A 16,314-nucleotide genomic window follows, 5' to 3' on the forward strand; every position below is an offset into this window, starting at 1 on the left:
TGCGTCAACATTTTATTTTTTTTAAATAGTCAACATTTTCGCTACGCGACTAATTCCGGGCCAATAGGTGATATTTTAGTATACTAATGAGTGAATCAATAGAACAGCAACTTTAAATGTTTGTTTTCTGTGGAAAATTATGCTACATTTATTCACTAAAACTGACACAATACTTTCAAGTAAACAAATATCTTTAGTGTTGTGTGATTACAATATCGAGTAACAACGTTGTTTCAGCTATGATGACATTCAGAAAACAATTTGTGCATTTATCTAACATCAGCTAACAGCGCCTTTTTTAATATTGCTATTTTGGGAATAATAACCTAAAACTGTAATGTTGCATCAAATTAACATCATTTCTTCAGTGAATTATCGAGCATAATCTGATTATGTGGCTTATTTTATTCTTTTACTCAATTTGAGTCGATATATTTGACTCGATTACTCTTTTAAATATGATAGATGTTTTAGACATCTGTTAGGCCGCAAATACACGAATCATAACAGTTCCGCAATGATTTATATCATGAGCATCTCTACGTTTACATGGTAGCGCGTTCGAATGACATTTCATTTCTATTGCTGGATTGTTACACAAGGACAAACGTGTTATGTTACATCATCAAAAACAAATATTTTTTTATGGTGTGTAATAATTGGATTTTTGAATAGGTTTCAAAGTTTGTGTTAATTGAGATTATGTATTGCTTTTCTGCCTACGATAAAAGATACGCACAATTTTCCACAAATATGTTGTTTACCAGCCATACATAAAAATATTTTTTTCTTTTTCGACACAACAACTGTTGTCGGCCAAGGCCTGCCTGTACCACTAGTCTACCAGGATAGTCAGTCCTGGGCATGAGGTTACGGTCCATTCGGGGCTTGAACCCATAACTGGAATGTTACTAAGCCGCACGAGTTGACGACTGTACTACCCGACCGGCAAACATAATTTTACAAGAATATTATGGTTTTATCCAATCTCAAACAATTGAAATATGTTGTCTATTCCCTTAAGTGTGCAACAATTGACAAATAACGTTGTTAAGCAAGACAAACTAGTTTCGGTTCATTTGACTATCAAGGTTGAATAGTTTTATGTTCTTCAATTATGTACTAATTGAATTAACCAAATTCAATAAAATAAGAACTGTATATATTTATCAGAAACTGTTTTCGCTGAATTCCAATCGAATCGGTACACTCGAATTTACAAAGTGCAATGAATATGAGACAAATTTATAATTTGTTGGTATTGTCTTTCCCATGAAATTGGCAGCATATTAAACCTGCCGCATATGTGTTACACTCCGAAAGCACAATGCTTTTCAATCTGTGCTTCCTGTTTCCATGTACACATGCACAATCACAACAGGAACAAAAAATCGAATTCCCATTGATAATGCATTCCTTTGAAAAGCTTCTTTACTCTAACGTCTGTCTCACGGTGTGCCTTGTTTTCGATTTCACCTTCAACAATCCAGTTCGCCCATACGGACACACTAGCATGCTCTCGATGTTCGTTTCCCTAAAATCGTTTCATTTCGAACAGGGATTTTGTGTTTGCCATTTCGTTGAAATCCTTTCCGCTCAATGATGCCTTCCATACCACTGCACTTTTTTTTATTGTAAGCTCCTTTTGTTGTTGAAGGAACATACATCCATCGACATGGAATTTGTCTCTCTAAGCTTTTGCTTTCAATTTAGCTAAAGTCTCGCACACTACTGTTTTGCTCCCTTTGCCTTGCTTACGTTTGTGGTTTGAATTTTTGGAATGCAAAATGTTTCCTCCAACAACTTTTTCCACGATTCGAAGCATCGTTTGAGTGAAGCAAATGCAGCCATAGAACGGGCATCGTCTGAAGCAGGATGTCTCTTACTTACGTATACACATACGTGTGTATGTGTATATGTATTTGAGCTAGCATATACAGTCAGTCCAAAAAGTATTCGTCTAGCTGAATATTTTGCAGAAAAAGGCGAATTATGGCCGCAATACGTATGGAGCGATAAAAGTAATGATGAGGTTTGATAATGGGACCATCAATACACATGTTTTGCTAAAAAATAAGCATTTAAATAGTGCAATAGCAACCAAAATACATAAAAAACTAAAAAAAGTCGTTTGATGGGCGCGCAAAAAGTATTCGTCCATCTAGCTTTTTAATTATTTACGCTGGACAAACACTACGTAGACGTGAATTAAATTTATTATTATCAATCTGCTGGTGACTTCCTTCTAAATTAATGCATTTCTGTTGTTTCAATTGGACTTCAAGCGGTCAGAGAGGCACTAAAAGCGGGGGAGTTAAATGATTGGAGCATGATGGCGAAAATCGTATATTTAACTTATGCATAACCTATCCTTCTCATTTTTGAAGGTTACAAAAGGTGTGGGAGACCTCGTTCCTTCATTTGATCAGAGTTTGGCCATTTTTCTGACACTAATTGTGTTACAAACTGCCATGTAAGCAGCCATTCTTGACGGTTAATCTAACGAAAGAAGCGGTTTAATGTCCAAAAAATAAAATTTTACCAAGGAATCAATGCATTTTGTGTTGGCCAATAAGATCAGGAAAAGAGATGGGTCACATTTGGTTGATGGGTCATGCTGCATTTCATCGTAGCTGGTCATGTAATAGCTTGAATGAGTGAGTTGTTACAAACATGTTTTGTTTGAATAACACCATACACAGAAAGTGGCCAAATCCGTTACGGTGCATCAAATAATGCAGGAATTTATTTCAAATTAGACTCTACTAACATTTTAAAACATGTTTAAATCGCCAAGGTCATACGGCCGACGTCTACCATAGCGAAAACAGTCTACTAAGATGCAACATCAAAATTTCGTGTAACGGTAGCATCATGGAGTCATGATACTAGGGCTCAGTGAGGAAAGGTGAGCTAGAAAAATGATTCAAAATGATTGGAGACGAGATGGGGAAACATATTAATGCAGTTTTTAAGTACTTTGAGTCCCAGTTCTCAGAAATTTTACTTAAAATGTATCACATCTTTCAAGAACAGTCGAACTGGAGAACATACAGGGCATTGTCATTTGCCCAAAACGTCAAACCAGCTGAAACCAAACTGATGAAAATGATTTAATAGACTCTCAATATGATATCAGTTGCCATTTTTTCAATGGAACTTGGCCACGTAGTCCGGAAATGCAATATTTCTACCAGAGAATAATTGGAACAAGTCTTGTAGGATAAGTGGATCAAAAATACGCCTTTTTAAAGGTTCAAATGAGTTCTTGCGTTGTGCAAGTAGTCACCAATAGTCATAAATGCAATAAGAAACACGATCAGGACATTTTTTGATTCCATAACCTTTGTTTTCTTACGCATATTATGCCAAAAGTCTGATGGACGAATACTTTTTGCGCGCCCATCAAACGACTTTTTTTAGTTTTTTATGTATTTTGGTTGCTATTGCACTATTTAAATGCTTATTTTTTAGCAAAACGTGTGTATTGATGGTCCCTTTATCAAACCCCATGACTACTTTTACCACCCCATGCCTATTGCGGCCATAATTCGCTTTTTTCTGCAAAATATTCAGCTAGACGAATACTTTTTGGACTGACTGTAGGTGTGTTTGTGCCAGTATCAAGGTGCTTCAAGAAATGAACCTGGTTTCATTGTAATACCATTGTAAAAGTGCATGTTATCAACCAGGAAAAAGTATCAGGAAGTATACCAGCTTATGCCAGTTTGATTTGTGTTTCCGTTTTCAGCAATGATCTTTCAGACCCCCTACCGCCCTGTACCGAGGCCATGTATGCCAAAAAGCAGATGCAATGATTTATCAATTTCTAAGCAAAGCCATCCTGCAGTTCATTCCTATTTTCGATCGATCCATTTCATTAACGCTGTGAAATTGTTGATGAAGCTGCTCTTAGAAAAGCGCAGGCAATTCATTCTAGCATTCAATCCAAGCTGCATTTCATTTAATGCATTTTATCGATTTAATATAAGCAGCTTCTGTGAAATGATGTTGTCGTTGCAGAATTATTCTGAATATAACTTATGTTTTCTAAATTCAATTCTCAAAGAGCAGACTTTGAAACTAAGCACATGATTTGAAAAATAAAATGAAAAAATTAAAACACGTTTTTTTAGGGAACAGGTTTTCTGAACATGGTTACTACGATCATTTCAAGTACATTGCGCCAAATCCAAGAAATCGATAAAGAAGGCAAAGTTCACCCTAGCAACGCATAGGAAAAGAAAGATCGCAATCTAGAGCGTAAGGTGCTCTAGAGAGAGAGTTGGTGAGAAAAATACTCACAAGACACGACGATGTGACGTCCATTACATTTTCATAGCCAAAAGTAAGCGACTTCAACGAGAAACGTTTGAGTGTAATAACAAAAGTAAGCGACTTCAATAAAACAAGTATAATTTAATATAAAAAAGGTATAATATATAAAATAAAACAATTTAACCCAAAACCTCTGTTAAGCTTTTTTTCAGAAAGCAATATCATAAACAAACCTGAAAATGGTCTACTTTAAATGACATTTTATTCGAAAACAAAAACTATTTGGAGTTGATGAAAAAACTATCAGTATGAAAAAAATCCTTCCATTCAACACTCTTTGTCTAAAATTAAAGAATCGTTTTCCATCAAAGGGTTCGAATTATTGTACAATAAAATTTATCAAATCAATTATCAAATAAAGAAAAAGAAATTTAATCTAGCTTTATACACAAATATAAGCTACGTTATCAAATAAACCTTGCCAAACGATTGCCGATCGCTTGCTAGGAGGCGTATATCGTCAACCTTAGACGGTTGTAGAAATTTAATTTCACTCACAGCTAAAGCTTGTTTAAGCTTGCAATCTTCGCCTTCAATACTTCAAACGCTCGCTTTAATGAGCATCAAATCCCTGAAAGGACTCCTTGCTGTTAACTGTTGTTGTGCCTAAGCCTACGTTGTCTTTCTTGAGGTACCATCTGTGCAAACACTCTCCAGCACTACCCACACGCAATCGGTTTCAAATTGCGCACCAGAGAAGTCACAAGATGTCTAGCCCTAGACGAAAAGCATTGCTTTTTAAGAAAATAAACAGAACTTCCCTATCGTCCATCAGCTCTACCACCGCTTGACCACAGCGGAAAGTTTCAGCCTCAGGAGAAAGCCCAACTTCCCGGTCCCCGGGTGAAGGTAGGGTGGTGTGTAGGTCAAAGACCAAAGCTGGGATAAACATGCTGATTATATCATAAACTCCAAATGTCTCTCCATCCCGTCGTCCAGATTGCCAACCCCCTTGCGCAAGGATGCTTGTGGTTTCAACAATTTACACCGGCCGACCATCGGTCAACCGTTGTACGCCTGTTTGCCGGTTGGTTTATTTGTTTGTTTGGCTTGCTATTTGATTATTTGCCATTGGGGAATATTTCTCGGTACCGCAACCGTCAAAGTTGGGATGACTTTTCCTTGTTCACATTGCTTCGTGGTAAAGTTAGTCAGGCAGGCAAAACATTTTTGTCAATTTGGGTGGAATTTCATATTCTTGCAAGTGATGGTGGATTGTTTGTTTCAAAGATCGTAAATATAAAGCCATCTTAGTAAATGCCAAACTAAACCAGATACCAAATTTATCCTTAATCATATGAACCATGTGACCGAATTTAAAAAATGTTAAAGATGTAAATTTTACTCCAGCCAGAGTGTTTAATGGTCAAAATATTTAAACAATATATTCTATAAGATATTTATAACTATGCCTTGCCCATGGAACCATACATTACGAATAGCAATCATAATATCAGTTTTCTGACATGAAATCGTGGGAAGAAACCAACTATCATGCAGGCCATAATAGTTGAACCAAATGCCTCAACAATCCGATTGCAAATCGCTTCAGTGATTTTTTTTTCTTAAAAGCACTGCAATTCAAGTGATTCCCTGTCTTCGCAATAATACTCAGCAGTTCGCTGCAATAGAAAGTGGATGGGAAGAAGGTCAAATGTATGTTTATTTGCATAGTTTTCTAGTGGTTCGCAAACGCTATCGTGTTACGAGAATTGAAAAATAGATACTTCTAGAGACCCCTTTGCCTACACATATGAACCAGAAGCATATTTTATCTATCTGTTGTTGAAATTTATAGCTCAGTTTTGACTTTCCACCAATGGGAAATGAGACAATCTGGCTAAGCAATGTTTCAAATCCCAATTTCCCACTATGACTACTTTTGGAATTTTAGAATACATAGCCATGAGTAGATTATAATCAACAACCAAGAATCATAACAAAAATATTTCAAGAATTCTATTAATACGATAAGAACTGTCTAGATTTCTCGCACACTATGCATCGTGCGTTACAAAAAACTGAGTAACAGAAGGAGGAATGAGAACCCCCTTTTTGTTGGTGGTCATGCTGGTCTTCTGAAACTTGATAGTGGTGCGAGGGAGCGATTCTGGTTAAGAATCGATTCTGTCCGGTACTGTCCGGAGCAAAAGCTCCTATCGAATAGACCAACCTGGTGATACGACTGACCGGGCCCTAAGTTCAAAAAATAAAATTAAAGAGGCATCTAATTATATTTTGCTTATATAAACAACATTCAACATTTCTGTGATATTTTTAAAAAAATATTTAATTTTAATACATCAGACTTCAAGTTCAAAAACCAAAGCCATTTTTAGTTATTTATTGTACAATGTAAAAATCAATTACTATGCCATTTTGACCAAAGTGTTAGTGACACCAGGTTTATAAAATGGAAACAAAGTATGTCTGCCTTAGCAAATATAGAGCATATAGTAAGTTTATGTTTAAGATAGTCATTGAACGTCTATCATCCATTCGCTGTTTGATACACGGGAAGTTAAATTAATGTACAAGAAAATGTTCACGAAATCACCAATGTTAATGTGTCCAACGTAAAGCCATACGTCATTCAATAATTGGTCTTCGTTCATGACGGGGAAAGGGTACATGACGAGAACGAGCAACGTTCGGTCCAGTCCCACACAGTTCCGGTGTGGAGATTCATTCCCCTCTGGCACCTTTTCGGTTGCCTTTAACAATGCGAACGATTGATACTGCGATGCATCCGGTGCTGCACATGGCGATGATTAATTAATTAAGTTTTCCAAATGGATTTATGAATAATGAGCAGTTGTCAGTCGACCGATGTCTGCTGTATGAAATTCAGCAACCAACGTCAAAGAAAGGGATGATGCACGGCTGGTACCATAGAGCAAGGATCTCTGCAATGATCCCCCAGACAGATGGAAGGTGAACAGACAATTGGTATCCATGCTCGTTCATTGCACTCTCGAAACGAACAATTTACCATCGACCAGATCAGCTCGTTCGGGAGAAGATGCCAGCTTCTTGTTTCCACTCAATCAATTTAGCTCGAAGATAGCAGGACAAAAAAAAACTCCCATCACCCCAGAATGTTCGTTTTGAGGCACGAACATGAAGGGGAAAAGCCGCTTTACACTCAGACACTAAATGTGAACGTTAAAGGGCTACAGATGAGCGCAAAAAAACTGGCCCTCCCTGGAGCGCCAACAATTCGTCGGACAGGACAGAACTGAACTGATAAAACGGGTTGGCAGTACCCAGACCTGTTGTACGGACGGGTCGGTAGGAGATGATGAAAAATGACAAAAATTTCCAATCACATCACGGAAATTGGTTTTCATAACATCCGGTTCGGGTGTGGGCGCTGGGAAGGCGAAAATCAAGTAGCAGCAAATCAGGACACTCTTTCCGTATGCTTCCTTGACCGCTTCGCTGGAGGAAAGGAGTGTGCTGGTTGGCAATGATCACATTCCCGTCTGAAGCTTTCACCACAAACGGTAAGCGAGAGAGAAAATGTGAAAAAACTGAAACCATCAGTGCAAGAATACGTCTGGTCGGAAGTTTTCAGGGCCGCCAACACAGAATGCTGTGCGATGTAGGCTTCATTTTGATCTGGAGGAAAGGAAAAAAACCCAAACAAAACAGCTGAAGGAAAAAGGTAGAAAGAAGATGAAAGAAGATGAAGAAAAGTGGTTTAATTTTTTTTGTAAATCATTGTTTCGCTGGCTTTAGTTCGTGTGTTTTTCTCACCGTGCACCGACTTGTCTCTAAGCCGAGAGTCAGAGCTACTTGCTTCCTGAGAAAGCATATCAAATGCCGCATCGAAGCGTCGCATTGCCCCCGGCTATTGAGGTTTCTTGCTGGTGATTTCTGGTGGTTTGTGTTGTTTTTTCTTGTGGACGCCGTTCAGAGATGGTTAAAAAGTGGACAATAATACGCACTGGCTGGAAGGTGTGCGGTTTTTTCCATTCTTTGATAATTTCAAATGATTCGCCAATTCCGCCCGTCTTGTCACACGAAATAAGGAAAACTTATATCGTGAAAATCCTAGCAGAAGTTGAGAAGTCAAAAGACTCAAATAATTTCATCAGGTTTGTGTAATACAGCGTTTAAAGGATCATTAATCTATTGTTCCCAACATTGATCTATAATTTTAAACGAAAATAGTTCAACTAAGTTACAATAGTTTCTTTGAGTTTTGCATAATATTTCAATTTTTTTTTATATATATTTTTTTTTTCCATTTATATGATTTAGTATTTACCCCAATGAAAACAAGCTTCACAAATCGTTCACTCAGTGTAACCCATTATTTTGTGCTTGTATTTTCGATATCTTCATCTTTATTCTACAACCACTGCTTTGCCGATATTATAGTCTAAAAGCACTTTCATTTCTTGCTACTCGTTATTCATTATTTATACAACAACAAGACTCTCGTAAGAAGTAAACTGATACACCCCGGAAGGCTACTTCCCAAATAGATCAGCCACACGCACGGTCATTGACATCACAATGGAGTTTCTGCATAGCACCGTTCAAGATTGTAAAATGATCATAAGATGGCAAGATAGTGAAAGCGAGAGGCATATTGGCTCATTGCTCAAGAAAATACTCTTTCATTCCTTTTGAAGCTCGTACTGCCCAAGCTTATCGTATTCGTTGCACCATCGAGCAGTATGGCAGGATCAATCTACTAACCTGATGTCAAACTTCCTAACCAACGAGTATCATAACCATCACAAAGCACGGAAGTGTCCTCTGGTGGGCTTTCGCTTCGAAGGCTTTTTTCAATATGCATGATCTTGCCTACCTCAAGGGATGGGATCCAAGAACGGGCCACCATCGTGGCAGGTTACCGGCAGGTTGTCTTCGTTTCGTAACCGATGGCTTGTGTAACGATGAACTAGCAATAAAAGAAACCCACCTTGTTCCATTTCGCAACGAGCCTCGCAAGACGATGCCGCAGGAGAAAGGGCTATTCCCATACTGAGGCACTTCTCCTTCATGCTACAGGCCATACAGCAGGGCGTACACTTTGATGTTGTAACATAATTTGTAAGAATAATATTCCGTTCCATCGGCAAAAGGTGGAACTTCATTTGCTGGAGCTTCATACCGCTACGTAGGGTTGAGTAGTTGCGGCCCCTTAATTTACCCACTTGTCAACCGGTACAACGCAGCAGTACGGATGAAAAGCAGTGTGGTGTGGAAAAGCATTGAAAAGTGTTCGGTTATATGATGATGAAGCCATTCCGTCGCTTGTAATCGACCGAAACATGCTGTGAGATAGGCATAATTTTGTCACAGGAAAGCTGAAATGGCTTCTTAAATATTCAAATGACTCAATCTACCAGACGGTACATGTATAATTCAACCTTCAGGAAACTTTCTTTTGTAAGCTGTGTGTGGAATAAAGCAGACGCTCATGTGGGATCAATGCACGAATTGAAAATTATTTCAATAGGAAACGAGTCAATAGCAGCTCATGTTTTTCAAAAAGTTGCATTTCTCAAGTATTCCTTTAGTTTTTACACTTCAAATGCTTAATACAGTTTCCTTGTTGAAAAACAATAAAAAGATTGATTGAAACTGATATAAATGTTATGTGTTACGTTATTACATTACAACAAAGTAATTCAGAAAAAATGTGCAGTTTTTTCTTTAACAGCCATGCTGCAATGCACAATCATTTTTTTCGATAAAAGAGGTATCTATCGATATTTGCAATGCAGTCCTTTAAAGAAATGCATTCACCTTTTCAATCCCGCCTAGCGGTACCATTTCGAAGACCACTAGCGAAATGATTTCGATGAATAGGATATACCTTTACCATCTCCGACCATCTACACACAAAAAAATGAACGTTTTGCCTATATTAATTCTATTTGACGGCTGGTTCAATTCGCTTGATGGTGGCTAAATTGGATTCCCTTTAGTTGGTACGATCAGCTTTCGCGATATTCATCATCGAGTGGACGGTCCGTGCCAGTGAACCGCCCACCTCGTGCTGCTATTGACCAAACATTGAATGGTTATAGTTGATTGAATTTTTCAACGAATGCTCCTATGCTTGATGGAAGCTCATTCAAGGTGTACTTGAATGGATGCACCTGCGTGAAGATCGTGTAATTTTGTCGAATTCTTTTCGCTTCGGCTCACGACTGTTTCTGGCCAGTGCGGGCCGAATCTATAGCCCTGTGCGAATGGAGTGCTTATCGCACAAGAAAGTCATTTCTTTACGAGCTCATGTATCCCGATTCGTATTAAGCAATTCGTAAACCAATCATAAATGATGCCAAGCTCATCTATTCTTCGTAGAATAATATCAAACTTATGCAACTTTTGACGGCATCTTTATAGAAATAGTGTAGTGTACGAAAAGAAGTGTTTTTTTTTTAATTTTTCGACTTGAATGAATGTTTTTAGAACGGCAATGAATCGACGGATTTAACTCATTTTTCTACATTAAATAGTTCCATTATGCCACACATGCAAATCAATAAAGCAAAACGAAACAGAGCTCGATCCACTCCACAATACTTCACCGTGCTTTCATTAATAATGTTTTCATTGTAATTTATGCCCAATCTCTGTCGGAAGCTCCTACCAGACACAATCCATCGTAATCGATGGTAAACGGACGCTTTCCAATCAACCAAGACACACACGCACACACACACATACCATCCGCTACCCGGAAGGTAGTCCTCTTTCGTTCGATTGTATTTTAATCGGCTCGTGTCCGGTGATAGCCCGGAGGAGATATTTGACAGGCGGCAGGATAATCGGCCCCGTTACATGGCTTAATCATGTTCGTAATTGTGCAATTTTCATCGCATCGATTCTCACGTCAATTGATCAGCAGGGATCGGTAAAGGGAGGATGGTTTCCACGTATCGGTGATTGAAAGTGGCTGTTGTGCTGGGAAGGGGCTGGAAGCATTTTATAGATCGGAAGAGAGGTGTTTAATTTTTTTCATGACAGCAGTGTCGTTTCTGATTGAAACATCGTAATTGATAAGCTACCGATAATTAATTCTTCGTCGAGGAATACATTCTTCATCAAAACATTGACATTGCATATAGTTCGTAGCATCACCTATATATATTTTAGACCTATATTTTAAAAAAATAGAGGAAGCAGTTAAGCTATAAAAATAAAAATAAAATCGATGAACAAAAGATTATGGTAATTGTGTAATTAAACTAAACATTTACTTGTGAAATGACTAACTGACTTTTATTTTACCATCAAGCCACTTAATCATCAGGATAATATTAATTTGTAATTTTTTTTTGAAATTTCAATCTACCATGATGACAAGAACAACTATTGATATTTTTATTTTTATCGTTTTTTTAGTTTTTTGCATAAATTTTTACTTCCTTTTTAGCCACATGTGCGGATAATGTTATGAAGTTTCCCTCTATTTTTTTTCTATCTATTTTATTTTCCTTCTAGTTCATCGGCACACAAGTATTTCTGTTCGTTCTGACCGTGATTGGTTCGGCTATTCTGCTTGACTACTCGACCATGAACTCCAGTATCCAGCCGCTGATTCGTCAAACGATGCTTCGTTTCATCGTCACTTCCGAACATCCGCATTCATCTGCCGCACTAAAGCTGATCCAAGAAAGCGTACGTATATTCAAGATTCAGCCTCAGTCTGTATTCCACTCCCCAGGTTCTAATGAGTGCTTTTCTCTATCAATAATCCCTGAGGTTCTCGAATTCCCCGGTGTTCCCAATGTGTTGCCTTTTGTCTTTTGCGTGGAGAATAGCTCACCCTATATCGATTGTACAGTTTATTAATCGATTATTGAAATCAAACACTTCCCATCACTACCACGCTATGCGTAATTTGGGAAGCATTCGTTGTATGTTGCTCTTATGGTTCTTTTGTATCACTTCATTCGGTCTATAGAAAGAAAATGTATACTCGAGGGAAATGGTAGAAATTAAGACTGAAATACGATTCCTTGATGCATATTAGATGGGTGAATGTTCACCCATCGATACTGTACCGAGATGCATGATTATTCTCTGCATGTCTATGAAATGAATGAGTTATGAAAAGCCACTAAACGCGCCAGCTCCTATCAGGCCGATTCAGAATACCTATCAGACATGGCCTCCGAAAAAAAGTCTATTTGCAGTTATAGACTATCAGGTGGCGAGGTACTAATAATGTGTATAAAGCCAGTATACGCCTGCATTTTATTAAAAAGAACATTTTTCAAGAAAGTTTGGATCTGGCTTAATTAGACCTAGAAACTTGTGTCTCATGATAAATTTATTTATTTATTTATTTATGTTTTCCCATAGAAAGTTAAACAATCTTTTTTTTTTGCACAAAACTCAACAAGTTTTCTTACCGCGTTGCAAATGGTGTAATGGTTGTAATGGTGTAATGATGTTAAATGAACTCATAGACGATATGTTACCATATAAAGAAGATTAAAAAAACAATAGTACAAGTCATACGCAACATTCTTGCAACACAATATTTCTTTAGGCTTCACGTTTCTTCAAACGTGCTGCAATAAAGAAAGGAAGTATAAACAACGAATCACAAATTAAAAGTTGTATCTGGCCTAACAATTCAGCTCTGAAATTCTTTCAGTAAACTTTAATATTGCATTCAACTTTTATGTTTTCAAACTACTTTTCTTTGCAACATAATTAGTTTTATCGATAAGACGTTTTTGATCGATTTTCGTCAGTAACTAATTATAAACTATCTGCTGGTATGCAATGCTTTGCAGAAATCGATCATTTCTTTCATAGTACTTATCATTTCGCGATACCTTTTTCATCGACAAGCATAAACACTTATTAAAACGATTATTTTTGTGCTTACCTGTGCATAATTCGCTGTCAGTATATCTTTTCCTTACCTCTCTTACTTCCACGATCAATAAATAAACGGTAAAACTGTAAAACATTACATGTACAACAACTCCTATCAGAAATACCACTTCTCACGATAATGATCGTTCTCCCAAATCGATTTCGCTGATGAAAGATACTTCTGTAAAGATTTCAATATAGTGAATTGCTGCTGTAAAATAAAGTGTAGCACTCATGGAGCACCCATAGATCACAAGATCTGAGCAGATTTTCTTTATCGTACGGTGTCTCGTTGTTCAATACAGATTGGTTGCTGTGGAGCAGACGGACCGAACGACTACATGGTGATGCGTCAACCCTTGCCATTGGAGTGTCGTGACACCGTTACCGGCAATGCGTTTTTCAATGGGTGCGTCAACGAGCTGACCTGGTTCCTGGAAGATAAGTCCATCTGGGCCGCCATCATGGCTATGATACTGGCTGCCGTACATGTGAGTTTTTTTTTCAATCGAATTTGCTATTCAATATGTACCTTCTATTTTTCTTAAACATCTCTTCCCCTTATTGTCATTTCGCTTCTTTATACGAACACGAAAAAACAAAAAGACCTGCAATGCCGTGCTTGGAATCGTGCTGGTGCAAGCGCTCAGACGCGAGGAGGAAGCAATGAACCGACGCTAAATGCAGGATCCAGCAAGTGGAAGCGTATTTACGCATGACAGCAGTGAAGGAAGCTTACTTACATCCCAAATCCAAAACCAGGAGCATAGAGCTATGACACGCTTGCAAGGGAATGAGTTGTTTTAATTAATTCTACAGTATTTAGATATCCCAGCTATCTTGCCATTTTTTACACTTACTTTACATCGTCCATAGGTACTATAGATTAATCGAACAATGTCAGCAATGTCACCCAACCGAATACGTTTGGTGTATCTATAATAAATAAAGGCTAGATTTAGTGGAGACTAAACCATCTTATTTATTTCCACACTTGTGCTTCTCTCTTTTCTGCCTGATCGGTGTTGATTCGGCCCATAATTTTCCAAAACACAATTTATGCAGCTTTGCCCGCTTGTTTTCCATACATTAGCATTTTGTTTCGAAGGGGATCTGTTGAAAGCTGATAAACAAAGAGAAAACATTGCATCGGTAAATAGCTTTATCAAGCACAGCCCAAGCCACAAATCTATAAGACGTGGCATAATAAAAAAAAACAGAATCACTCACCCACCATTTTCGAAGAAAAGTTAAACAACTTCCCAAACCTTTAGAGAAAAAAGATTCCTTCATTGTCGTTCAACCCTGCTAAAAGCGAACCATGGGAGCGAAAAATTAAAATAAACCCCCACAAACAAAGCCTTCGCACGACAGAGAATCGCGTGTAAATCCTTTTACACCAACCATACCTTTTCCATTTCGACCTTTTCCCCCACCCGTTTCGGTAAAACGAAAGCTAATATTGTAGGTAATAATTTGCATAATTTTTCCTCACACAATCGGTTACCACCTTTTTCAGAGTCTTGGTGAGTGTTTGTATTTTTTTTTTCTGCTTTCAATGCTATTGTTTCCCGCCGGCGTCACACCAGATGTTACCAGGTTGAAGAGGCCCTTATTTGCATCTTTGTTTATGGTAGAAGTATACATTCTTTCTTGTGAGAGATATGCCAGCCCCTCTTCGTCTACCCTGTGTAAAGCGAAAGTTTGTCTTCTCTAGCTCACCCTTTGAAGGTCACAATCGCACAACGACAACTTAAAACCGTGTTTTCTTTGTACTAGACGCCATGGTAAGAAAAACGAGTAGATTTAACTCAGCCAGAGGATTTTCAAGTGTGCTTTTAAAGCCATGCTTCACGAAATTCAACTAGCTATCCGTGAAAATTCGCTCCGATGGGCTATGTACTATTCTCATCGGCATTCTATCCACAAAGAGGATTTAAGATATCAATTATGGGTTTGAATAAAATATGAGGCTTTTTTCAAACAGCAATGATGTTGTGAGTTTTTCATCAATACTTGTTCCGACCGTTCAATATCAAAACCATACTTTACATACTTTTCAAAACCTTTCCGAGAGAGAAAAGGAATAAGTAACCCATTTTCTTTGTTTGAAAATTATTATTTTACTCTGTTGAAAGCTATATTTATATAGTTTAATGTACAAGTACGGACATCGGTTCCACGGTACAGTCGCAAACACGCTCGACTTTACAACATGCCCGTCATGGGATCAAGCCCCGTATGGACCGTGACCCCCTTATGCGTACCCTTGGATAAGGTAGTCAATAATACATTAATAACCGATTGGTGGCAAAGACAGACCTAGATCAACAACAGTTGTTACGCAAAAATAAGAAGGAGAATAAAAGGAAGAATAAGCAAGAATCTGCTGTATTACTGCTTGTTTTGAGCAAACACGAATAGGAAAATATAAAATTGTTTCCATTTTTATTACTTACTTTACTTACTTTAACAACAAAAGACAATGTATAAAATGATTGTCACACAAAACGACCATAAAACTACAAACTAAACGCTTCACACCATAATTACCAGTCATGAAACTTCAACTTCAATGATACACAAACTGAAACTAGCAGAAGAATATGTGCTTCTAGACAGACAAGTTCGTTGCCACGTTGGTGTTGCCGCCATTAAAACCACCTTCCAGACATAGTTATTAACTTCTATTCAGATACGCCATCCCGGTCACATAGCTAAGACGATCGACTTCAAGTCCCGCCGTCGTACGCCCCATGTTCGGTAGGGTGAGACGGTTTAACAATCTTCTATTTATTACCCGTATTTTCTCCACAAAGACCCCATTCTACAGAAGAAGGTGAAGAACCTCATTAAAAGCTTGTACTCTCGACGCGCTATTCAGACGATGCTTCCATTTAGTCATAATGCGAAAGTGGATGGAAAATTCTTCACATGTGAAGCGTCTTACACGACGTTCGTGTTCTGTTACGTTGCTCTGTTGTCCTTACCGCCAATACGCTACCGGACTGACCTACTTCTAACGGCAAAACGTCGAACGAAAAGCGTCTTTCCAGCAAGCGTCGATAAAAGCTGGTTGTTTTGAGCTAGGGATGGTCAGGATCAGAGAGAACT

General features: G+C 38.0%; 1 protein-coding gene across 1 annotated transcript in view; it reads left to right on the plus strand.

The window, feature by feature from the left end:
* LOC121600040 (tetraspanin-2A) overlaps positions 1-14,166 on the plus strand; it is a 46,843-nt gene extending 32,677 nt beyond the window's left edge. Inside the window, exons 3-5 of the mRNA XM_041928314.1 lie at positions 11,812-11,988; positions 13,506-13,691; positions 13,807-14,166. Of these exons, the coding sequence (XP_041784248.1) occupies positions 11,812-11,988; positions 13,506-13,691; positions 13,807-13,881 (438 nt within the window). The 3' untranslated portion in view covers positions 13,882-14,166. The remainder of the gene's footprint in view (positions 1-11,811; positions 11,989-13,505; positions 13,692-13,806) is intronic.
* The last annotated feature ends 2,148 nt before the right edge of the window (positions 14,167-16,314 follow it).

Source organism: Anopheles merus, chromosome 3L, assembly GCF_017562075.2.
Source record: "Anopheles merus strain MAF chromosome 3L, AmerM5.1, whole genome shotgun sequence".
NCBI lineage: Eukaryota > Metazoa > Arthropoda > Insecta > Diptera > Culicidae > Anopheles > Anopheles merus.